A 24,273-nucleotide genomic window follows, 5' to 3' on the forward strand; every position below is an offset into this window, starting at 1 on the left:
TGACGTCATGGCGCCCGCGCCGCCGCCGTCACCGCGGTGGCGTAGGTCTTTTCCTAGTAACCAGGGCGATAGCTGGTGAGTGGCCTCTGCACGGCCTGGAGGCGCGCGCTGGGTCCGGGTGCCAGAAACTTCTATTCAAAGATTTCTGGGGGACCTTAGGGAGTCTGATCGCCGTCCCGCGACCGGTTCCATTCGAGTCCGGCTTGACCTTTAAGGCTGGGGGCGGGACCTGTCGCTTCCCAGAGAGTTTCATGGGGTGGGGGCGGGGCTTGTCTCCTCAGCTAGGAACTTCGAGGATGGCGGAGGGGAAGGGAGCTTACTCAATAGTAGCCACTACTTAGTAGCCCACTATTTGGCAGAAACATTTAGTTTTCCCATGGAAGTAGGTATTATTATCCTCCCCCCCACCCCCATGATGAAGAAGTGGAAGCTCAGAGAAATAACTACCAGGGTCGTGCGGCCAGTAAGTGACGGAGCTTAAATTACAAAACCTCAACTTTTAGCTGTTACTCTGTCTTCCCTTGGCGAACAGTTGTCATTTCAGTACTGTTATCTAGTTACAGAGTGTTTCTGCAGCCCTTATCTCATTGGATCGTCCTGGTAACCCTGACAAATAGTATTGTCATCTACATTTTACAGAGGAGATTGAGGTCCAGAGAGTTCGACCTAGCTGAGGTCACTTATCTAGGAAGTGCTAGAACCAGGGCTCTTTCCCAGGTCTTCTCTAAGTTTGGTGCCGTTTTCCTTTCACTACACTCCATTGCACTACCCAGAATCTGGTCTGACCTTTCATTTTACAGTTGAGGAAACACAGCCTAGGTAGGAGAAATGATTTGATACAAGTCATATGTCAGTCCTAGAGCTGGCACAAATGCTTTTTGAGTACAGGTAGTTATGAATCTATAGAGGATGGTTGGCAGGGAGTGATGAAGTAGGAATATTGGGATTCATACCTTCTAGCTCTTAGGCAAAAGCTCTTTCTCCACCTGTTAAAGTGTCTTATCCTCCTTTGGCTATGTCAGGGACATGATTCTATACTGTAGTCATGATACTATGAATAGTCAGATTCTATGTAGTCAGTTGCTATAAACACCTTTACATGGCACTGAATTTAGAGAGCATACCCTACTATCTCTATGTGGAAAATCTGGCAAACCAAGAGATCATTGAAGCACTGTTGGTAAGTAGATCCCAGGACCTTCAATCTAAGGCTTAGATTCCAAATCTTGAACCATAATTGTGACCTTGGTCAAGGACCTGCTCTTTCTAGACTTTCATTCATGTATTCATCACTTGTATTCAGTGTCTTCTGTGTTTAGGGACTGCTAGGTACTGGAGGTATGGCAATGAATAAGACAACCATAGATCAGTCCTTGCGATGGTTATAGTCTTGTGGAGGGAATTAGGCAATGATCAAATAACTACACAAATATTAGCTAATATTGTTTAAGCACTATGAAGAAGTGTAGGGTGTTAACAAAAATGGACTACAGGACATTTGATCTAGTTGGGTTGGAGGAGACAGCCAGAGAAGGCATCCTCTGAGAAAGCGATGCTTAGTGAAATCTGAAAGAAAAATGGGAGGTAGTTCATTAAAGAGGTGGGGTAAAATCATTCCAAGCGGATTCAACTTCAGCAGTATTTTGAAGACCTAGGAGCAGAAGGAATATTCCAGGAAGTGAAAAATGAGTGTGCTTATTTGTAAAATGTGGGTGGTAATCACATATCTGGTTATCAGATAATACATGTGAAAGTATTAAAAATGTACATATTATAAGCTAATATACAGCTGAATTGGGAGAGGTTGCTGGGAGAGTGGACAATGGGCTTTGTGTCCCTCATCTAGTTCTTTTTTAAAATTAAAATACACCTATGGAAAACAGAGAAGGTCAAGTTTTGAGAACCTTAACTTTGGAAAAACAGTATGTGCTTCAAATAGTTCTAAAAATTACTTCAACGGTTTCAACAATAATGTCAGTAATTGCTCTGAGTGGTTTCAGGTACATAATAGTATAGTATAGTGGTTAAGAGCACAGACTGGAGCTAGATTGCCTGAATTCTAACCTTGGGCAAATTATTTATCTGTGCCTTTATTTCTTCATCCATAGAATGGGTATACTGACACTACTTATTCCATAGTGATATCATGAGGTTCAAATAAGTTAATGTATGCAATGTAGCACTTAGAATTGTTTCTGGCACATAGTTGTAACTCTGTAAGTGTTGGCAATTGTTTCATTTTTTATTGTTATAATTATCTTTTTAAAGCCTCATTAATATCACCATGGTAAAAATGGGGTGCAAACCAGCTCAGAGAGGCGAAATGATCTACCCAAGTTAATAAGTGTGGGATTCCAGTTCAACACTGTGTCCAAAGCCCAGGTACTTCCTGACACATTTTTCTCTCAGTATAGGTTAATTTTGTTGGATTGGGCTCCTGTGACAGTTCCTTTCCTCGACTTTAATTCTTCTGTGCTGAACTGTTAATATGCATGTCCTTAAGGTAAAGGGCCCAAGGGACTGCCTTTATTGAACTTCCACTTTGAAATTTCCTGACTTCTGTGCAATTAAAATCTGTGCCTAAAACATTTCAGCAATGTGGTTTATTTATAGAGTTGTCTTCCGGTTCACATGTACTGGGTCTCCTTTTGGGTACTGCATTTTCTGTCAAAGGTTGTTTATTTCTAACCCATTTTGATTTCCTGTTGCTTTGTGGATTGGTATTATGACCTGCAACAGGAACACCAGGAAACCTGTCTTAAATGGAGCAGCCAAATTGAGACCCCGTAGATTAAAAAAAAATAAATTAAAAAAACACATTATTATACAGCCATATTTGGATATAAGTGTGGGTTAGGCATTGGCTATGTTAGAAAAATCTAGATATAGAAACCTCACTCAGAGCCAAATTTTGTGAACAGTTTTGCCGAAATAGGGCAGAGCTATTAGTTCCATGCCCTTGGACAGTGACAGTCTCTTTGAACCTCAGTTTCTACATCTGTAAAATGGAGATTACTATACTTTCTTTGTGGCATTATTGGGAGGATTAAGTGAAATATGTACAGCTAAGCAATCAGCCTGGGCCTGACTTCAGTTAATAGCAGCTATTGATAATAATTAAAGAAGAAGAAAAGATACTTCTTCATTTTTTAATCCAGATTTGCTTTTACTGACTTCATATACTAATCCATGACATCTAGCATCCCTTGCTATTAAAAATCCCATCAGGAGAGAAAAAAATTATATCAGGAGAAATAATTTGCCTTTGCTCTGCTCATTTGCTTTTCTTTTAAGAAATAATGGTAATGATAGCTAGCATTTAATAAGCAGATACTGTATTCCTGGCACTGTGCTAGGTGTTTTCCATACACTTACTATTTCATTTTAAGATCAGGATATTATTTTTCTCATTTTGCAGGTGAGGTAAGTGATGCCCAGATAGGTGGAGTGAACTGTCCAAAGTTGAAATGTATATCCAAAAATAAATAAAATAAAAGCAGCTGGGTGTTACGTAGGTGATGGGGATGAAGGAGGGCACTAGTCATGACGAGCACCGGGTGATGGACGGAAGTGTGGAATCACGAGACTAATATAACGCTGTATGGTGACTAACTGGGATTTAAATAAAAAATTAAAAGTACATCCAGATTTGACTGACTAGGCTATCTTGTATAATGACATGCAAGATTTCTTTATTGTGTCTGACCCTTGTGTGAAAGTCTTTTTGAAAGGAAAGGCGATAGTTATCAACAGATACCCTTTCGGGGGCTCCTGCTGTCCGCTGGGCACTATGCCCATTATTTTACCTGCATAAACTCATTTATTCTTCCCCACCCTAAGAAATAATTATAATTATCCCCATTTTACAGTTGAGGAAATCGAGGTGCAGAGTCAGGTCAGAGGCATTTAGTCAGTGGTGGAGCCAGGGTTGGATTCCATCTGGCTACAGAGCACATGCTCTAATTTAGTTCTACTGCATCAACATTTTAGGATAGGATTTTCTTTTCTTTTTTTTTTTTTTAATGAGGTGTAGGACAGATTTTCAAAGATAGTAGTAGCTTCCAGGTATTTGATGTGAATTGTTCTTGGTTTTAACTAAGTGGTAGCCAGATTCCTGGCAGATGCTAGCTGTACATTAGCTAGATGCTAGCGTTTTTTCATGGTCAGAACTTTAGATGTATAATGTGTAACTTGTGTTAACACTGAGGAGGGTGGCATTTTCCAGAGCTTCAGTTCTGTAACATGGAAGACCTCAAACCTCAACCGTGCTTCAGACTCACATTAAAGTAAAGTGCATTCTAATTGGTAATCAGTGCATAAGGAACCAAAGAAAATTTTAATTAAATGCTGTCGTGTGAATTTTCCAGTCATTTTATGCCTGTTGAAATGATTTTTTTTAATTTAGTTTAAAGTCCTCTTTCAGTGCTCTGCCCTCCCTCTTTATAGTATAACTTTATCAAGATTTTTTCCTTTTCTCATGTAAGGATTTAATTAGCATCATTAAAGATTTAGGCTGCTGCACATTTACTTACTCTGTGTTCCCTGTGTACTCTAAGAAGCATTTGGTACAGTAGAAAGAGCCTGGCGATTTGGAGTCTTACAGACTATGGGCAAGTTACTTAAATCTCTGTGAGCCTCAATCTCTTCATCCTGTAATATGGGGCTAATCATATTTCCTTGGATGGCTGTTGGGAGGAGATAATAGATTTAAATTGCCTAGCACATAGCTCAGTTTGCAGGGGTTGCTTGATAATTAATACAAATTATTTTCTGAAGTTGTAATACAGTCTGTTTTACTTAGATCTCCTTTTTGTCTTACTCTTTTTAGTGAATGTTCACAAGGATTGTCTTCAGTCATGGCCTCAGGTTTAAGGTGCTTCCGCTTGGTCCACCCTGTCTTTTGTAACTCCCTTGCAGCCTGGACCAGACCTGTTTCGGAAGGGATGCTGAAGACAGTGAGTGGAAGACAAAATGACCGTGGGCAATCCATGGCCTCTCCAGCTGTACCAGTCCGTCATTTTGCTACCAAGAAAGCCAAAGGTAGAGATATACGACCTCCTCACCGCTTTCTTACATTTAGCCCTTGAACTGTCATAGCGGGAAGGGATTTCGGAGAGGTACTGAATTTCTCCCCTTGTGGAAGAATGAGGACATGGTGTCTCAGACAGTTCAGTTGATCAGCTTAAAAGATATCACAGTGACAGAGACAGTAATAGAACTGAGGGTCTGTTTGCTCATTACCATGCTGCCTCCCATGTTACCATTGCTTAGAAAATGTCTGAGTTCCTTCTTTTAGTTTTAGGATTAGAGATGTAAGTGCCAAGCAAATAAGACTATTTGTGGCAGAGATCAACATGTTTTCTCCTTATAGCAAGACCTATGTTGGAAGTAAAATTAAAACCAGAAGTTTGTTGGGTGAGGAGGTATTAGAGCCGTGGATTTAGATGGATGATCTTAATGGTTTGTGTCATCCAAGAATGAGACTTTGATATACCGCAGGTCTCAGCTTAAATGGCGTTTCCTCATGGAAGCCCTCTCTGACCTCTTAGACTGGGTCAGGTCCCTTGTTACGTGCACTCATACGCACGGTTATTTTACATTTGACGTCCTTAGCACAGCACTCATTAATTCATCAATTAATTGTAAGATTAATTATTGTTTGTTATATGTCTTCTATGCCGGACTTTATGAGGATAGGGTCTGTATCTTGTTTAGTACCTAAGAGGGCCTGACACGTAGTATGTATCAAAAAATGTTGACTGAATGAAGGAGTGGCAGAAAATTGTCAAGCACACCTGCTTTTTGCAGTGGTGGGTCAGGACATCCATACCCAAAGATGGTGCTGGAAAGATGCTGCTGAGTATTTTTTCCACTGGCTTTTCCTTTTATCGTTTCTTATGGACCTTCCCTTTTCTATTAATAGGAAAATGAACAAGTTGCTGAAAGAGCATTAATACTTAGTTAGAAGACTTACATTCTGTTAATAGTGATAATGGCAACAATTTTTAATCTGTATGTCGCACTAATTTTTTTTAAATTCACATATTTAGTAAATTGATCCTTATCCAGTGAAAGAATTAGAATTATCCAGTGAAGAAATTTTTGTAATTATCTGGTGAAGCACAGATCTCACCATTTACAAATGAGGAAGCCAAGGTGCCTTTGTAAGATGTTTGTCCATGGTCACATCTAGTTAGTGGCAGAACTGGAAACGGGGGGCTCTTGATGCGCACAGCATCACACACATTAGCTACAGCGAGTAAGCAGCATCTTTTCAAATTTAATTGGCTATTTAGCTTTTATCTTTTTTGATTGCCTCTTTAAAAAGTTGGTGGCTTGACATTTTCTTTTAGGTTTATTCGATTCTTTCTGTGTTAGGAATGAGAGTCCTCTGTTGATTTCATGTGTTATAGCTGTCTGCTTTGTTTTTTACTTACCGATATCTTTTGTTGAGCATAAGTTTTAATATGGTCATATTTTTTAGTCCTTTTCTTTATTGTTTGTACTTTTTATGTCTTATGTAACAAATCCTTACCTATCCAAGGTCTTAAAGCTATTCTTCTATCTTTTCTTCTGAATATTTTAAAGATTTTTACTTTTCATGGGTTTTTAATTCGTATGGAATTTATTCCTGAATATGTTGTGAGGTTGGGAATCTAGTTTTCTAAAGTTTCTTTTTTATAATGGGTAATAAGTTCTGTCAATATCATGTATTGATTAGCTCATTCTTTACTCCTCTGTAGCACGTCAAGTGTCTTTTTATGTATTTTATTTCTGAGCTCTTAATTTTGTTGAATTACTTATCTCTCCCTACACTAAATTCCTTTCTAAATTCCAGTCACTGTCGTAATATCTTGAATCTGGTGGTATAAATCTCTCCTCATCATATACACACACTTTTTCATTTTCTTCTTTCTGGCCATTTGCTCATGTATATGAAATTTATAATCATACTGTAAGTTTTTCTCCGTAAAGATTTTACACATTTCTTTAATCAGGTTTGTTTCTGGGATATCATCATTTTGATCACATACGTATATTTTTAAAGTAATTTTTTGGGCTATAACATATATGCAGGAAAGTACATACTTAACTTACAAGTGGTTACAGTTCAGAGAATTCTCATCAAGTGAACACAGCCTTGTAACCATCACCCATATCAAGATACAGAACATCACTCGTACTCTGGAAGCTTTCCACATGTCCCTTTCAGTTGTCATCCTTCAAAAGATAACCCATTTTATTGACTTTAGCACTGTAGATTAGATTTGCCCTTTTTGAACTCAGTATGGCTTCTTTTGTGTCTGGCTTCCTTTGGTAACAATCTCTTGGTGAGGTATGTCCATGTTGTTGCATGTAGGACTTGTTTGTGCATTTTTCTTTCTTTACGGTATCCTAGTGAAGCCTTATACCACAACTTGTGTATGCTTTCTGTAGTTGATGGGCATTTGGGTTGCTTCCAGTTTTGAACTAATATAAAGAATGCTACTATGAACATGCCTGTGCGTGGATTTTTGTGCCCATATGAATACCTTTCTGTTGGTATACATATACCAAGAGGGGGGATCTCTCAGTCTTCGAGGATGCGTATATTCAGTTTCTCTACATACAGTTCTCCAAAATGGTCGTGCCATGTACACTCCTACCAAAAATGTTTTAGCTTTCTCTTTGCTCCACATACTCATGAACACTTGGTATATAGTCAGTCTTTTTATTTCTAGCCATTCTCATGGGTGTGTAGTTGTATCTCATTGGGGTTTTAATTTGTAATTTCTTGATAATGATGGTGAGCCCCTTCACATTTGTTTATTGGCTCTTTGTTTATCCTCTTTCCAGTCTTTTGCCCATTAAAAAAATTGATTTGTAGGAGTTTTAACATATTCTACAGATAAGACTTCTGTCATGCATACGTATTGCTGATATGCTTGCCTTTTCATTCCTTTAATGGTGTTTTTTGATGAACAGAAGTTTTTGTTTTTGTTTTTTTAAAGATTTTATTTATTTATTTATTTGACAGAGAGAGAGGTTTTTAATTTTAATATAGTCCAATTTATCAGTCTTTTCCTTTATGGATAGTTTTTTTTTTTTCTTTTCTATTTGAGAAAAATTTCCCCACCTTAAGGTCATGAGTATATCTGTTACGTTATTTTATGGAAGATTTGTTGTTTTAAATTCATTTCTTTTTAAAGATTATGTGTTCTGTTTGGTTGCTGGTGAATAGGAACACTTTTGGTTATTATACGCTGATCTTGGGTTTTGCAACCTTGAAATCTTTTATTAGATCTATTGTTTGTATAGGCAGTTATAATATTTGTAAATAATGATAGGTTTGTTTTTCCCTTTCTAGTCCATATACCTTTTCTTTCTCTCCTTCCCTTTCTCCCTCCCCCGCAACTACATTGACTAAGAACTTGAATATAATTGAATAAACATGACTGATGATAGTAGGCATCCTTATTATTATTTCAGACTATCAGGAACACTTCTCATATTTTAACATCAAGAATTACGTTTGCTTATTTTTTCAGTAATCTCTTATAAACAAATATCTTCTGTCCCTCTTTTGTTAAGAATCTTTCATTTGAATGAGTATTAAGTTTTTATCAAATGCTCTTACTGCATTTATTAAGTTGATCATCTGTTTTTAAAAATTTTTTAATCTGTTAATGGGGTGACTCAACATCAAAGCTTTTTCTGATGTTAAACCACTTTTGCATTTTTGATATGAGCCCTACTTGCTTTTGATACATAATTTGTACGTACATTGCTTGATACGTAATCTATACGTATGTCGTTGGATTTGGTTTGCTAATATTAATTTAGGGTTTTTGAGTCTATACTTTTACGTGAGATTAGCCTTAATGTTAGCCTCTGATATTGCTGGGCATAACTTTCTAGCATTATCCTTGTCCGGTTTTGGTATCAAGACTGTATCAGTCTCATAATATGAGTTGGGGAATTCATCTCTGTCTCAGTCTGTCTCTCAGTGGGATGGTCTGATAAGATCAGGATTAATTGGTTCTTTACATGATTGGTAGAACGTGCCTGTGAAATCATCTGGACCTGGTATTGTATGTGGACAGACTTTAAATCATAGATTCAATTTCTTTAATGGTTATGATGCTGCTTAGATTTTCTCTTTTTTCTTGAGTTAGTTTTAGTAAATTATATGTTTTTAGGAAATTTTTCATTATTTCTAAGTTTTCAAAGTTGTTGGCATAAAGTTGTCCATAATAGTCTCTTAAGATTATTAAAATCTCTAATGTTTTGATAACTGTCTCCTCCTTTTCTTTCTTAATGTTGATTTGTCTACTTTCCTTTTGAAGTTTGTTGGTTTCATAAGCCTTATTAAAACGAGCTTTTAATTTTGGTGATCTCTGTTTTCTTAGTTTTATTGATTCCTGCCCCTTATTTTTTATTTTTTTCCATGTCCTTCTTTTTCTATCCTTTGAACTGGACAGTTCATTAATTTTCAACCTTTGTTCTTTTCTTATAAGCATGTACAGCTATAAACTTCTATCTAAATACAACTTCAGGTGCCTCCTAGAAATTTTAGATATACAGTATTTTTATTGCCTTTTTCTAAATAATTTAAGTTTTCATTATGTGTTTCTGTAGTCCATGAGTTATTTGGAAGTGTTTAAAATTTTTCAAACATACGCTTTTTGGAGAGTTAGCTTAATCCCACTGTGATCAGAGAGTGTGTCCTATATGATATAGATTCTTTGATATTTATTGAGATTTGCTTTGTGGGTTAGAACATGGTTATTTTGTATAAAGGTTCAAGTGTGCTTGAGAAGAATGCATATTTTATTGCTGGGTACAGGATTGTATATATGACCATTAGATTGATTTGGCTAATTTTGTTGATCAAAAATTTTCTGTTTATTTTTTTTATTTGCTCAATTTATCAGTTATGAAGAAAGATATTTTGGATGTCCTTGTATGATTATAGATTCATCAGTTTCTCCTTTTCATTCCGTTAATTCTGAGGCTATGTTATGGGGTATATTTAAGCTCAGAATTGTAATATCTTTCTGGTGAATTGTTTTTACTGTCATTATGAAATGGTCTTCATTTTTTCTAATAATGCATTTTGTCTTAAAATCTGTTTTTACGGGGCGCCTGGGTGGCTCAGTCAGTTGGGCGGCTGCCTTCGGCTCAGGTTGTGATCCCAGGGTCCTGGGATCGAGCCCCACATCGGGCTCCCTGCTCGGTGGGAAGCCTGCTTCTCCCTCTCCCACTCCCCCTGCTTGTGTTCCCTCTCTCGCTGTGTCTCTCTAATAAAATATTAAAAAAAAAAATCTGTTTTTAGGTATTAATGTAATTGCATCAGCCTTCTTTTGTTTAATATTTGCCGGGGTTATAATTTTTCCATTCCTATACATTAAACTTTCTGTAATCTCATGTTTTTGTAAAACCTCTTATGTATTGTATATGACTAGACTTAAAAAGTTCTTACTGAGAATCTCTAACTTTTTTTTTTTTTAAAGATTTTTTATTTATCTGAGAGAGAGAATGGGAGACAGAGAGCATGAGAGGGGGAGGGTCAGAGGGAGAAGCAGACTCCCCGCTGAGCAGGGAGCCGGATGCGGGACTCGATCCCGGGACTCCAGGATCATGACCTGAGCCAAAGGCAGTCGCTTAACCAACTGAGCCACCCAGGCGCCCCAAGAATCTCTAACTTTTAAATGATCTTCTTGGTCTGTTTATATTTCTTGTGTTTACTGAGTATTTGTGTATCATTTTATGTTGTACTTTATCATAGTTTTCTTCGTTTCTTTTTTTCCCCTCCTTTCTATTGAATTAATCAGATTTCTTTATTTCTCTTTTTTCATCATTGCTGATTTGGAAGTTATACATCTTATTTCTTATTGTTTTAGTAGTTACCCTTAATTTCTGTTTTTAACTTTTTATAGAAATTAAAAAGCACCTATAGAAAAGTGCAGCTGTCATAGGAAACAGCTTGATAATTTTCATAAACTGAAAACCCTTGTGTAATCAGCACCCAGATCAAGAACCAGAACATTTTCAGCATGTCAGAAGTCCCCTTTATGCTCCCTTCTAGTAACTTCCCAGCTTCTACTCCTTGCAGGTAACTGTTATTCAGACTTCTAATGGCATGGGTTAGTTTTGTCTCTTGTACTGTACATTCTTGTATCTGGCTCTTGTACGCACACTCTGTATTCTGGTGTCTAGCCTCTTTGCTCAACGTTATGTTTGTAAGAATCATTTTCTTCTGTGTAGTTGTAGATCTTTCTTTCTCATGGCTGTATACTATTTCATTCATATATCCGTCCTGATACTGATAGGCATAATTTAAAATTTTTAACATGCATTCTTAGTTTAAAAAAATCTAAAGTTGCAGATACTATTTCCATTGTTTCTAGCTCCTGTTGTTCTTTGAAAGTATGCTGTTGTTCTGAATTTTGATCCTTTATGGATCACTTGTCTTTTATCTTGGGCTGTTTTCAATACCTCTTTGTCCCTGGTTTTCTGCACTCACAGGATGTCTAGGTATGAATTTACTTTTATTATCCTCTTTGGAACCTGTATTTGTGAATCTGAAGATTCCCATCTTTCATCAGTTTTGAAAATTCTAAGCCATTGTTCTGTTAAGAGCAATAAGGTTTCAAGCATGGTGGTGACACAAGCAAATACATGTTTTTAAAAAATCACTCTGCTGCTTACTGGTTGGTACTTGGGGGAAAACATTTAAATGATTTGTGCTGTAAATTTCTCATCTCATCTCCCTGTACAAGGGGGACAATAATAATCTCTGTTCTTCCTACCTCGGGGAGCTGCTCTGACTCTCTAATAGAAGAATGTACTTTAAATTGCATTGCAAATTATGATGTGCTGTACAAATATCACAGGATTTAGCTCACTGTAGATGTTCAATAAAATTTGTTATGAATGAATCTCAATAAATATTTGTTGAGTAGTTAACAAGCGTAGGATAGTATTACTTAATATTTTTATTCTTTTTTCCCTTCACTCACCTTCCATGAAGAAAGGCAGGAATATTTGCTTTACTCATGGAAGTGATCTGTATCTATAGAACATATATGAAAAATCACCATGGTGGCTTAGGCATAAAATCTAATTTTATTCAGCCCCCATTGCTGTTGATTTTCTGAAATATAACCATTTTTATTACCACTGGTGGTTTTTAATGTTCGTTAACTACTGTTGTTCGTTTTGTCCATCCCAGCTCTCAGATACTTTGCATATCCTGTCTTAGTATTCATTTTAAAATGAATTAATGTATTTCCTGTGTGTCCAATTAGATTTTTTGGAGACAATCTAATGGAAAGTTCATGGGTTTAAAATTGGGCAGATCCAGGACCAAACCTTGGCTTTACTATTTCATGACCTTGTGACATTAGGCAAGTCACTTTACCTGTTTCATCTTCTGTTTATTTTTCTAAAAAATAAGTAATTCATTTATGGAGTGCCTGCCATATGGATAGTGTTCTTTTAGGTATTTGAATTACTTAATTTGTATCATAGCAACCTGGCAATATAGGTATTAGTCCTGTTTTATCCTGATACTCAGCAGAGTAGAGTAACTTGCCCAGAGTCATAAAACTGGTGTGCATCATAGCCAGTATTTTCACCTGAGGTGGTTCATTATAAAGATTGTGCCTTCACTAGTATCTCAGAAAGTGATTAGCACAGTGTTGGGTACCTAGCGGACAGTCAGTGTAGGCTCTCTTTTAGGGCACTGATAATGTATAATTTTTTTAGCACTTGGCATTTTTCTCTGCACTTAGTGGCACTTCTTCACTAGTTGTTTATTGTCTCTGTGTATGCTGCTGTTCTTTTATTCACTGATTGTTGACTTCCTAGCCAAAGGGAAAGGACAACTCCAAACCAGAGTGAATCTTAATGCTGCCTTGGTTGAGGATATAATCAGCTTGGAAGAGGTGGATGAAGAAATGAAGTCTGTGATGGAAGTACTCAAAGATAATTTCAATAAGACTGTCAATATAAGGACCTCACCAGGTTAGTGGCTGAACCAATGTTTTGGAGAGGGGCATAGTGGAAAGATCATGGCTTTGGCAGAGCTGGGTTTCAGTCCCGGTTTTATTACTTACTCACTGGTGACCATGGGCAGTTACTTTACTTTTCTGGTCCTCAGTTTCCTTGTCTAAATTCCCACTTTATAGCTTTGGGATAGGTATTAAAATAAATGAGGTAACATGCGGAATGGTTGGAGCACAGTGCCTGGCTCATCGTTAACACTACTTTATTCATCCATTTAGCAAATATTTGTCTGCTGTGAACTAAGTATTGTGCTGGTACACAGTGGTGAACAAAAAATAGGCATGGTCTTTGCTGTCACGGAATTGCACTCTCAAAAAATGGGAGTTTTATTAAGATTGTACTATATAAGCACTTCTAGGTATATAATCTCACAGTAACCGACCTCTTTGGTCCGATTTTTGCAGTTTGTCCTATTTGGCCATTCTTATCCCTTACTGGGAACCAAGTGGCTGCAAACCTATCCATCTGAGGCATTTCTGTACCCCTGAGCTTGACCAGGAAGATTCCGTTTGGGTTAATAACTTCCTGAAAGTGGCTTTTCTAAGTGGGAAATGTCAGAACTGTCTAGGAGAACTGTTTGCAGATGTGATGGAAGAAGTGAGTTGTCAGCTAATGGTGCAGGCAGGCAGGAAAAATCCAATTGCTGCTAAATTGGCCTTTTGGAAACTGTCATCATCCTAGAGTCAAGCCTGGGACCCCCTCCGAACGTATCTGTGGGAGCTTGGGCTGCTCCTACTCACATCTTGGTTGGGATCGTTCCTAAGGAAACTAGAAAATATTTCGTGAGCTTGTTCTTAAGAAAACCAAGTGAAAAATATACAGCTCCATTTATAAACACCAGCAGAAACATACTGAGTTCAGGGAGACGAGATCCTATGTGAAATCAGAAGACCATTCCGTCATTTGTCAACCTTTGGACTGGGGCATTTCTGCCTTTGCTGACAGTAGAGCGTGCCATTCAATCTCTCCCAACTGTTTATTTTAAACTTGCTTATTATTTTAGGTATGAAACTGATAAAGTGCTTTGTCTCCCCTGTGCTTTCTGGCCTGTTAACATTCTGCAGCCGAAACCAGAGAGCAGTTTGAGAGGAGCTCAGGGAGAAATGTGATACTTAAAATTAGCCAGCAAGCTCTACTCTTGTTGAACTTAAAAAGATGATGGGCCTGGAAAGAGGTTGGGAGTGTAATTTGTTAAATGTTAACCTCTGAGAAAATGAGGGGCAGGAATGAGGCTGAGGGAGATTCTCGCTGGGGACAGATTGAGGGAAAAGGATTTGATGCATTATGTCGCTATGGATTTAGGGAACGGGAAACACCACAACTGCATACTGAAAAGCCCATGTTGCAACTTCTGTGGCATAGGATCTTATGGCAAATCAGGAAGGCTGAGTCAAGATCCATTTTCAAAAGGCCTCCCGTTGGTATTTCCTCTTTGCCTCTTTTTCTTCAAGGTTATGTTTGTGTAACGTTCTCCGTAGAACATGGGGCCATGAAGAGACTGGGTGAAACTGAACTCAGCCAGTCTTTTCTGTGCCAGATTCTTCCATATCCTCTTTCATTACTATCTGAGCCAGCAGGCGCTTTTCCTTTCACACCTCCGTCCGTCTACCAGCAAGTTCTGTCTCCAAGGTAGTTGATTGCTTTTGATAGTTGTCTAGGTACAGATTTATCCACGTGTTTGTTCTTGCCCTCTTCCATTCATTTGCCCATCTACACACTCATGTATTCACCAAAACATTATTGAGCACTTAATGCTGTGCTGGTGAATAGGTGCCATAGATAGAGAAAAGGCATCGTTCCCACTTTTCAAGAGCCTCGAGCCTAATGTGAAGGGATAGACAAGTAAACCAACATGGACAAAACCATATAGCAAAGCAGAGTGGTGAAGACCATGCCTTTAGAGTTAGCCAAACTAGGTTCCATTATTAAGAGCTGTTGTGACCTTGAGCAAGTTACTGTTTGGTCCTCAGTTTTCTCATCTCAAAAAATAGTGGTACTGTTTCATAGTGTTACTGTGATAATGAAAGCAACCAAATTATAGAAAGCATTCAGCACAATGTCTTGCTCATAGAAAATGTTCAGCAAATACTGATTATTATAGAAGAGCGCATAGGGTCCTTGGGAGCTCATAAGGGGTTTGTAATCCGGCCCAGAAGGTCAGTTAAGATTTCTGAGATTGGATACTGTTATAGCTGAGTGTTAAAGAATGAGCCCGAGTTACCTGAATAGAGAAGGACATTCTCAATAGAAAGAAAAATATATATTCAGAGTCCTGAGGCAAGAAGAAGACTGTATTAGAGAAATTGGAAGTAGGTTGGTTTGGTTAAAACTTAGGAAAAAGTCAAGAAATAATTTAACATTTATTGGGCACTTGTATATGCCAGGATACAGTTACAAGTGCTTTCCAGAAACTCTTTCACTGAATCCTCATTAACAACACTATGAGAGAAGTACAATTTTTATGCCCCGTTTAGAGTTCAGGAAACAGGTGCCGAAAGGTTGAGGAGATCTGCCCAGGGTCAAAGAATCAGGAGATGGCAGAGTTGGTATTTGAACCCAGATCATTGGTCTTCAGAATCATAGAGATTTTTACCATTATACATCCTGGACTCTTCCAGGTTGAAGCCCGTGGTATCAACAACCTCCTTGCTTGTGATGACATTAAACTGGTTGAATACTTCAAATTGGATCTTTGGGCCATAAAAGTACTTCATTATTCTAACAACAGTTTGCTGGGACAACACCCAATTTGTCTAAAAGGACTCTTCCCTACCTTTCTCTTTGTGTCTCAGAATGAGCCATTTATGGTTGGCCACCCTCGTGGATGGTAAGGAAGTCCTCATTCTGTCAACATGTGCGAGCCCTTTCCATCATGTGACACTGCTGCTTCTACAAAAGCCCCTTGAACAGTCTTGCCACGTTGATAAGGGATCCCAGAATATTCGCTGAATCTGAATTAGGTAGGGACTTAGATGTGGGGCTGTTAAAGTCCTTCTGAATTCTAACACCCTGTGACTTTTCTTCTAGGATCCCTTGATCATATCACTGTGGTAACTGCTGATGGGAAGCTTGCTTTAAACCAGATTGGCCAGATCTCTATGAAGTCGCCACAGCTGATTTTGGTGAATATGGCCAGCTTCCCAGAGGTGAGGTGGCTTTGCCAAAAAGGATTCTTCTTCATGGTCTCTTTTGGAGTGGAGGAGGCTGGGTCAAGTCAGGAGGAAGTATTCCCTCCAGCTTGGGATGAAACAAGAGAGAAGGCACAATAAAGGGAACTTCAGGATTTAGGGAAATTCTCTTTTCCTGTTTCTAAATTCCTTTTCTGTTAAACTCAAACACTAAAAGGCCATGCAAGTAATTTGAATACTGAAACAGGCTCCATCTAAGAAAAACAATAGTGGTGATGCAGTGATTGGCGCTTAGCCAGATGGAAGGGGCTGGAGTAAGCAGGAGAACCTGTGCCCTGTCTGAAGGGAGCAGCCTCTGCCCAGCTCCTGCTGATCGTTGGTAGGCAGAAATGTAGACCTGGTCATCAGTGTTATCAGATATTAAGGTTTTTATTTCTAGATGAAGCCAGTAACTCAAATTTTTATATAAGACTGTTAAATGTTGATAACTGATTCACTTTTTTTTTTTTTTTTAAAGACCATGAGACAAAACATATTCATGGGCCAGATTTGGCCTATGGGCCTCCAGTTTGCGATCTTTGCATTACCATTTGGAGCAGACCTTCCGGAATTCATATTCCTTTCAAACTGGACTGGTCATTGTAGAATTGCACAGAGCACAGAGCTTCCAAAGTGTAAAATGGGTTGCATTAGATCATTGCAACCTTGAGGCTATGATTTAAGTCTAGTTGAGGAAATAAATGGGCTTTTACTTGTTGATCCAGTAGGAATTGACCTGGATTTGGAGTCCTGGAGAACCTGGAACCCGGTCCCACCTCTCCTTCCAGCTGACTGTTTGACCTCCATTTTCTAATCTGTTAATATGAGGTGAAGGAATCTGAGGTCCCTTCCTGTTCTGATGGTCTCTTTCAGTAGTTCTATTCCAGACACCAAAGTAGAACCTGTTGGATTTGACAAACTGGATTAGAAGTATGAGTAAGGGAAAGCCCTTGCTATGAACAAACTGTTTCAAATCAGAGGGCTACTGTAGCTGATGTTCCAGGCACACTTGGGGGGGGGGGGGGGGCTGTTACCACTCCCCCATTCCATTTTTCCATACCTCAGCCAGAGTGAACTTTCAAAAATATATATTAGATTATGTCATTATGCTTTAAATTTTTCAGGGGCTTCATGTAATCTTTAAGAAAAAAATTATTGTGGCCTAGAAGGATTTGCATTATGATGTGGCCCCTGCCTGTCTCTCATCTCTCTAGTCTCATGCCACTGTCGTCCCTGTACACCTCTCTAGGCACATTGGCCTTTCAGTTCCTCAAACACACCACACCCTTTGCATTCTCAGGGTCTTTGCATATGCTCTTCCCTTTGCTTAGAACACTGTTGTGTGGCTAATTGCTACTCATATTTTGGATCACAGCTTAAATGGCACTTCCTCAGGGAAGCGTTCCCTAATGTGCTTAATCTAAATTATTCATCCACACTAACCTCTTTTACATAGCTCAGTTCTTTTTCTTCACTGCACTCATCATTAACAGTTAGGCATCTATTTACATCTTTATTTTCCATCTCAAACCCACTAGATTGTAAGCTTGGAATGTAGGAATCATATCTAACGTTGTGTCCAATACCTATCACAGTGCCTGGCACATGGAAGCACTCAGTTACTTTTCCTCAGGTGCATGAATACTGGTCATTAGATTGATGGAAAGAGGCCACTTTTTCTTGGTGTTACTGAGAAGCAGAGAAATGGACGAAAAGAGAATTGTCAACTCTTTCCCTTTCTGGCTCCCTCTGAATGGCTGAGGCCTTCTGCCTCGTTCATCTAATCCCATAGGCACCGCGGGCCAATTTAGGGAATAGCCTCCTAATTACACAGCTTGAAGACCTCATCAGGCAGACTGCTTTTCAGAGCCAGCCACTTCTGTTATTAAATAGCAAATGGCATTCACAGAAGAAGCACCTGATTGGCCACCAGAGCATCTTATGAGGCAGGAGGAAGTATTAACAGTTTAATTTTTTTTTTAAATATTTTATTTATTTATTCATGAGAGACAGAGAGAGAGAGAGGCAGAGGGAGAAGCAGGCTCCCAAGGAGCAGGGAACCCGATGTGGGACTCGATCCCAGGACCCTGGGATCATGACCTGAGCCGAAGGCAGACGCTTAACCATCTGAGCCACCCAGGCGCCCCAGTTTAATTTTTTCTTAGGAAGTTGGAGTATATCTTCATTTTTCAACCAAAGCATCTTTGCCATTTCTCTTAAGTTGAAATGCTGTGAGTTTTGAAAAAAAAACCAAAACCTTCATAATCATCTCAGTAGAGAGGTTTTTTACAAGGACGGAGTGAGGAAGTGTGAGTTACATTGTCTTTTGAATTCCTTTATCTCATCTGGTGTATATATTAAACAAATAGCTCTAACTAAACATTTCCTTCCTCCAGTTTAGAAACTGTCCATAGAGTACCCAGGTTCATAGCTTCAAAATGCTGAGCTAATCCCCTCTGTGTTTATGTAATTCCTCTCTGTTTCAGATGCGATTGGCTTTCTTTCCAGACCTGAGCGTTTCTGTGTCGTGCCGTAGTGACATGATGCAGATTTACATGCATAATCTTTTCAAATGCATTGAGGACAGAAAACTGTGTTGCATTTGTTTAACATGTGTCCTGCTTGATAAATGATACACACAGTTGCTGCCTTCCATAAACTTGCCTGCAGCTAGAGTTAATGATGGGAAAGGAAAGAAGGGAGTCAAAACCACAGCTTGATTTGAACAAAGCAAATGAAAAAAAAAAAGAAAAAATCTACAGGCTCCACTCCTGTTTTTGTGGAAGGAAGAAAGCTAATGTGTATTGAGTGTCTACTATGTTGCCAGGCATTACTTTCTCCTGTTTTGTTCAGTGATCGACATAGGTCCTTGCTAAGATGAAGCATTATTTATTCCATTTTATAGATGAGGCTCAGAGAAGTTAAATATCTTCCCCAGGTTCACACTGTAAGGATAGAGTCAAGATTTGAACACGGGTCTTTTTGACACTAAAGCCTGTGTTCCTTTCACCATTCCTACAGTAAGTAATTCAGCAAATATTTATTGAGTTTCTGTGAGTTATTAGGCTCTATTTGAGGTGTTGGGAATTCACTGATTAAGACAGCCAGGGTTCCTGCCTTCATAGACCTTGCACGTGAGGGACTCGTTGGGATATAAAGAGAATGGAAGGCCAGTAATTAAAATGGCCCTAGCAAAGTTGACTTGGACCCACATTGTCAAAGTTCTTGTTCACCTGTCTACAAAACTTTTATCATCTTTCATCCTTTAACCTAGATTAGCTCAAGAACAGCAATAGCAGACATTGCTAATTGATCACAGCACTCTTTCTTGCCTGACCCTAGATGGGGTCGATGAGCTTTCTCCACACAGTACTCTAAGCAGCTACAACCAGTTGGTCAGTGTTGCTGTTTGAGAAAAGCCCATTTGCTGGTCAGCATCCCTTCAGTAAGGGGGTACAGGCTGAGATGGAAGTGCAGTAGAAATAAGTGCCTTTTTGTCTGAGCCATGAGTAGTTCAGAAGTCATGTTGGAAAAATAACTGTGATTCCCTGAATTTCTGTATCCTACCATATCAAACGAAAGTTTACATATTTAGAATATTTTAGAAGAAGTACCTCTTTTAATAGGTTTTTTGCAAATGAAACCTCTCTTGATTCATAATTTTTCTGCATATGAAAGGACAGAACAAGTAAAGTATAATATAAAGTTTTAGGGGGGTTATATACATGAAGTATAAGTAAGGAGTTGAGTTTTTCTAACTGATCTAAGCCAGTTCATTATCTACCTATTCAACGTATATTTACTGAGCACTTACCATGTACCTGGCACTGTAGTTATACTGGGAAGACGTACATATTGAGGCATAGTTCCTGCCCAGCTTGGAAGCAGCTGTGGGTGTTCCCATGCCTATGGGGGAAGGTTGTATGGAAAGACTGGGGACCAGACGGCCAAAGGCAGTTGGTGGTGGTGGGATGTGACAGCTGAGTTCTCGGTCATTCAGGGAGAAGCTTCAGAAGAGGGGGATTCGGAGACTTGAGATCAGGTCACTTCAAAGTAGAGATTCTCCCTTTATTGCTAACTTTAGAAATGGAAGAAAATTTCATTTCTTTATCCAGCTCTTTTATTTACCTTGACCGTTCCCTTTGTACACCAGACCAATTCCAAATTATTTTTGGCTACTTTATTTATTTATTTATTTTTAAGATTTTATTTTTAAGTAATCTCTGCACCCAATGTGATTTACAACTCCCAAGATAAGAGTCGCATGCTCCACCAACTGAGCCAGCCAGGCACCCCTATTTTTGGCTATTAAAAAAAAAAAAATCAAATTCCCCGTGTCTCAATTACTGAATACAGTGAGCTAATAGATCTGGAAGAAAATTCGAAGTAATGTCATTGGATGGAGAGTTGAGGTGCCCGGAGTCTCCTCCTAACTCGGCCAGTAATCGGAAGTATGTGGGCAAGGTCCTCGCTCCCTTGTTCTTGGCTCTCAGGGAAGACCGCATATGTGTGGAGGGTCCCTGTATACATACGGAAGGAACTGTACTTGATTATGTCAGAGATCCCTTCCAGCTCCAGTAGTCTGTGGTTAGATAAGGTACCATTTTAAGAATTTACTATTTTAAGCAGTGGTTACACTGTTGTATTCTGTGTACAGCCTCCCAAAGGGATGATTCATCTGCATGTGGACTTCCGATTTGTCTTTTTGACCCTCTGGTAACACCTTAAGTCCCTGTAGAGTTAAGGTCATGTTAAGATGAAATGGATAAGCTTTTTAGGCACTCTCTCAAAAATCAAAACAAAACCTAGAAAAGTAAAATAGGTGTGCAGTCATTAAACCACAAAGTCTAGGGAGGAACTCGAGGTCAAGAATTGGCCCTGTGAATCCAGGTGGAGTAGATTGGCTTTGGTCAAACGTGAAATTCTTTGAAAATGTCAGAGGCCTTTTTTCATGAATTCCACATTGTGATGCCAAGGAAAGTAACTTTCTTCCACACTGCTTTATTTTATCCTTCAGGATTTCATAGCAGGTGTAGTTATACTGTTGCTTGAGGTGAGGTGACCCACACCTTGGGAAATCAATGTACCATTGTGCCACCTAGCCCAGTAGAGAGCAAGACTGTATCGGAGAAGAACCTGAAGGATGTCAGGTGGGACAGCAGTGCGTCAGCTGAGTGATGACATCAACTCAGCCTTGTTCGGAGGATTTGTGCATTCTCACCTTTATATAATAAGTTCATATGATAAGGCCCCTTGCCTGGGTGTCACTGTGTGCCAGGCACAGAGCCAGGGCATTGTTCATGTTATCTCATTTAATCCTCTGTGAGGTTTAGGTGCCTTGTGGTCTTAGATTATAACATGGAGATTCAGAGAGGTCAGGATTGTTGGCCCGGGTCACATGGTTAGCGGAGCTAGGATTCGGACTGAGCTCTTTCTGACCCTAAAGCCCATGCTGCCTTTCCTAGAGCACCTACCAGCAGAGACTGATTGCTCATTCCAAAACGTGAGTGAGGTTGGTGTGAACGTAGATGCGAATGAGTTAAATTTATTTACTCGTTCCAAATCGGCACTGGATTATTTTGAGTGTAAAATGTCAACTGGAATTTTTAACGTATAAAATCTTTCATCTGTCTTTACACCAGTCTTTGCACAGACCAGCCCCCCTCCCTTGAGGATTTGTTGTGGTTTTGATCTGTGTGGCCTCAAACCATTGAAACCTTTTCAAAGCAGCAGAGCTGTTTTCTTTTTATTTGTTCCTTCTCTGTGCTTTCCTTCCCTCCCTCAGCACACTGGCACTAGGAGTGGACATAGTTTGCTGTTCAGCTTGATCAAAGCATCTACACCAACGTAACTTCCTGATCTTACGGTAACAGAACTAAACGTTTCCATGTTCTGCCGCGATGGGTTGCCAGTTATCGACAGAGGGCTTGCATCTGGTAATAATTATTTACTAATTCTGTTTACCTTTTGATCTGGTCTTCAGTGTACAGCTGCAGCTATCAAGGCTATAAGAGAAAGTGGAATGAATCTGAATCCAGAAGTGGAAGGGACGCTAATTCGGGTACCCATTCCCAAGTAAGTTTGGTTAAAATTCACATATTTTGGTGGAATAGGGTGGTTGTCCTTGGAAGGAAACCAACACATCAAGATACCGTTAGGCTGGTAGCATACCTTACCTGTACTCTCATTCTGGCAAACTCCAACATCTTTTGAGATCCAGTTTACTGATTCAGAAATATTTATTGAGTGCCTACTATGTACTAGGCGCTGGAGACGCAGCAGTAAACCTGCAAAGTCCTTGTCTGTGCATGTGTTCTGGTTGGGAAGGTAGGACACAGGGCGCCTGGGTGGCTCAGTTGGTTAGGCGACTGCCTTTGGCTCAGGTCATGATCTTGGAGTCCCGGGATCGAGTCCCGCGTCGGGCTCCCTGCTCGGCAGGGAGTCTGCTTCTCCCTCTGACCCTCCCCCCTCTCATGTGCCCTCTCTCTCTCATTCTCTCTGTCTCAAATAAATAAATAAAATCTTTAAAAAAAAAAAAAAAAAAAGGTAGGACACATACACATAAATAGAGTCGTTCCAGATAATGAAATGCTGTGAGGAAAGAAAAGGTGCTGGGACCCAATAGAGCAACTTGATGAGGGTGATGGTGGAGGGATAACTTCAGCCTGGGAAGACTCTTTAAGGAGGTAAGATTTTTGCTGAGCTGAATGGTGAGGAAGAGCCAGCCTCAGGGAAGAGCTTTTCAGGCAGAGTGAACAGCCAGCACAAAGGCCCCAAATCAGAATAGACCTCAACACTTGTCATCTCCAGCCCATGCTCCTTGAAGAGTTATTTTTTTACATTAGTCCTTGTTTGTTGAAAAATTTAGGCATTAGAACAGAATATTGTTAATTATATAAATAGAACTTAGAGTTTTGAGTGAGTAAAAATGTACGTTTATTTTTAAATTAAAAAAGAAAAGAAATAACAAGACCTTGGCATGTTTGAGAACGCGAAAGCCAGTGTTTCTGAAACTCAGGGAGGGCGGCAGAGAGAGTGGTAGGAGAGGCTTCTCAGGCTGTGGTAAGGAGTATGTGGGCTTTACTCTAATTGAAATGGGAAACGACTGGAAGAGTTTAAGCAGAGCGATCTGATCAAATGTTGACTTTTGGGGGGTCTCTCTGGCTGTGGACTAACAAATGGAACATGGGGGGACAGGGTAGACACAAGAATAGTCAGGAGTCAACCGTGATGGCCCAGGTGAGTTAGGAATCTTCGAAGATTCCAAACCTGTGAAGATTCCAGAGCAGGCAGATGTTTCTCCTTCTGTCATCTTGTCGCCTAATTATCTTTAAGTCCCTCTTCCTACACAGTGCCTCACAGACAGCAGATCCCAAATCAACATTGAATTAATTCATTTAGTCACTCAACACATATTTATTAAGCACTAACTACATGCCAGGCACTTTTCCTAGTGGCTGAGCCAAAGCAGTAAACAAAATAAACAACAAAAAGCTGCTGTCCTCCTGGGCTTACCTTCTAGTTGAGTAGGCACAGTAAACAGAAAGACAGATAAATACATGATGTAATGTCGTGTGATGATAAGAACTATGAAAAAGAATAAGAGGGGTGTGGGGATAGGGAATCGGGGGGTTTTATTGTAGATAGGAAGGTTCAGAAAGGAAGTGGCTTTTTTTTTTAAAAGGACTTATTTATTTTAGAGAGCGAGAGAGAGCACACATGGGGGCGGGGGCAAAGGGAGAAGGAGAGAGAGAGAATCTCAGGCAGACCCCATGCTGAGCGTGGAGCCCGAAGCCTGAAGTGGGGCTTGATCTCATGACCCTGAGATCATGACCTGGGCTGAGATGAAGAGTCAGACGCTTAGCTGACTGACCCAGCCTGGCGCCCCAAAAGGAGGTGACATTTGAGCAGAGACCTAAGTGAAATTAATGAATGAAGCCTCCAAGTAATTAGAGGGGAAATAGGGTCTTTTTATGCTACACATCGTCCTGTATTTCTTTACATATATTCCCTCACTTCTCACACAATCCCTGTTTATTGCAGGTATGGAAATTTA

At 39.4% G+C, this 24,273-nt stretch overlaps 1 protein-coding gene across 2 annotated transcripts in view; it reads left to right on the forward strand.

The window, feature by feature from the left end:
* The first annotated feature begins 23 nt into the window (after positions 1-23).
* MRRF (mitochondrial ribosome recycling factor) overlaps positions 24-24,273 on the forward strand; it is a 52,603-nt gene continuing 28,353 nt past the window's right edge. Inside the window, exons 1-5 of one of the 2 annotated variants that reach the window (XM_021691418.1) lie at positions 24-75; positions 4,829-5,040; positions 12,853-13,008; positions 16,078-16,196; positions 22,201-22,292. In XM_021691418.1, coding sequence (XP_021547093.1) covers positions 4,857-5,040; positions 12,853-13,008; positions 16,078-16,196; positions 22,201-22,292 — 551 coding nt within the window. In that variant the 5' untranslated portion in view covers positions 24-75; positions 4,829-4,856. Of the gene's footprint in view, positions 76-314; positions 464-4,828; positions 5,041-12,852; positions 13,009-16,077; positions 16,197-22,200; positions 22,293-24,273 lie in introns of those variants that run through there. The other variant, XM_021691417.2, reaches the window with a different exon arrangement.

The sequence above is a fragment of the Neomonachus schauinslandi genome, chromosome 13 (genome assembly GCF_002201575.2).
Source record: "Neomonachus schauinslandi chromosome 13, ASM220157v2, whole genome shotgun sequence".
In the NCBI taxonomy this organism is placed as follows: domain Eukaryota; kingdom Metazoa; phylum Chordata; class Mammalia; order Carnivora; family Phocidae; genus Neomonachus; species Neomonachus schauinslandi.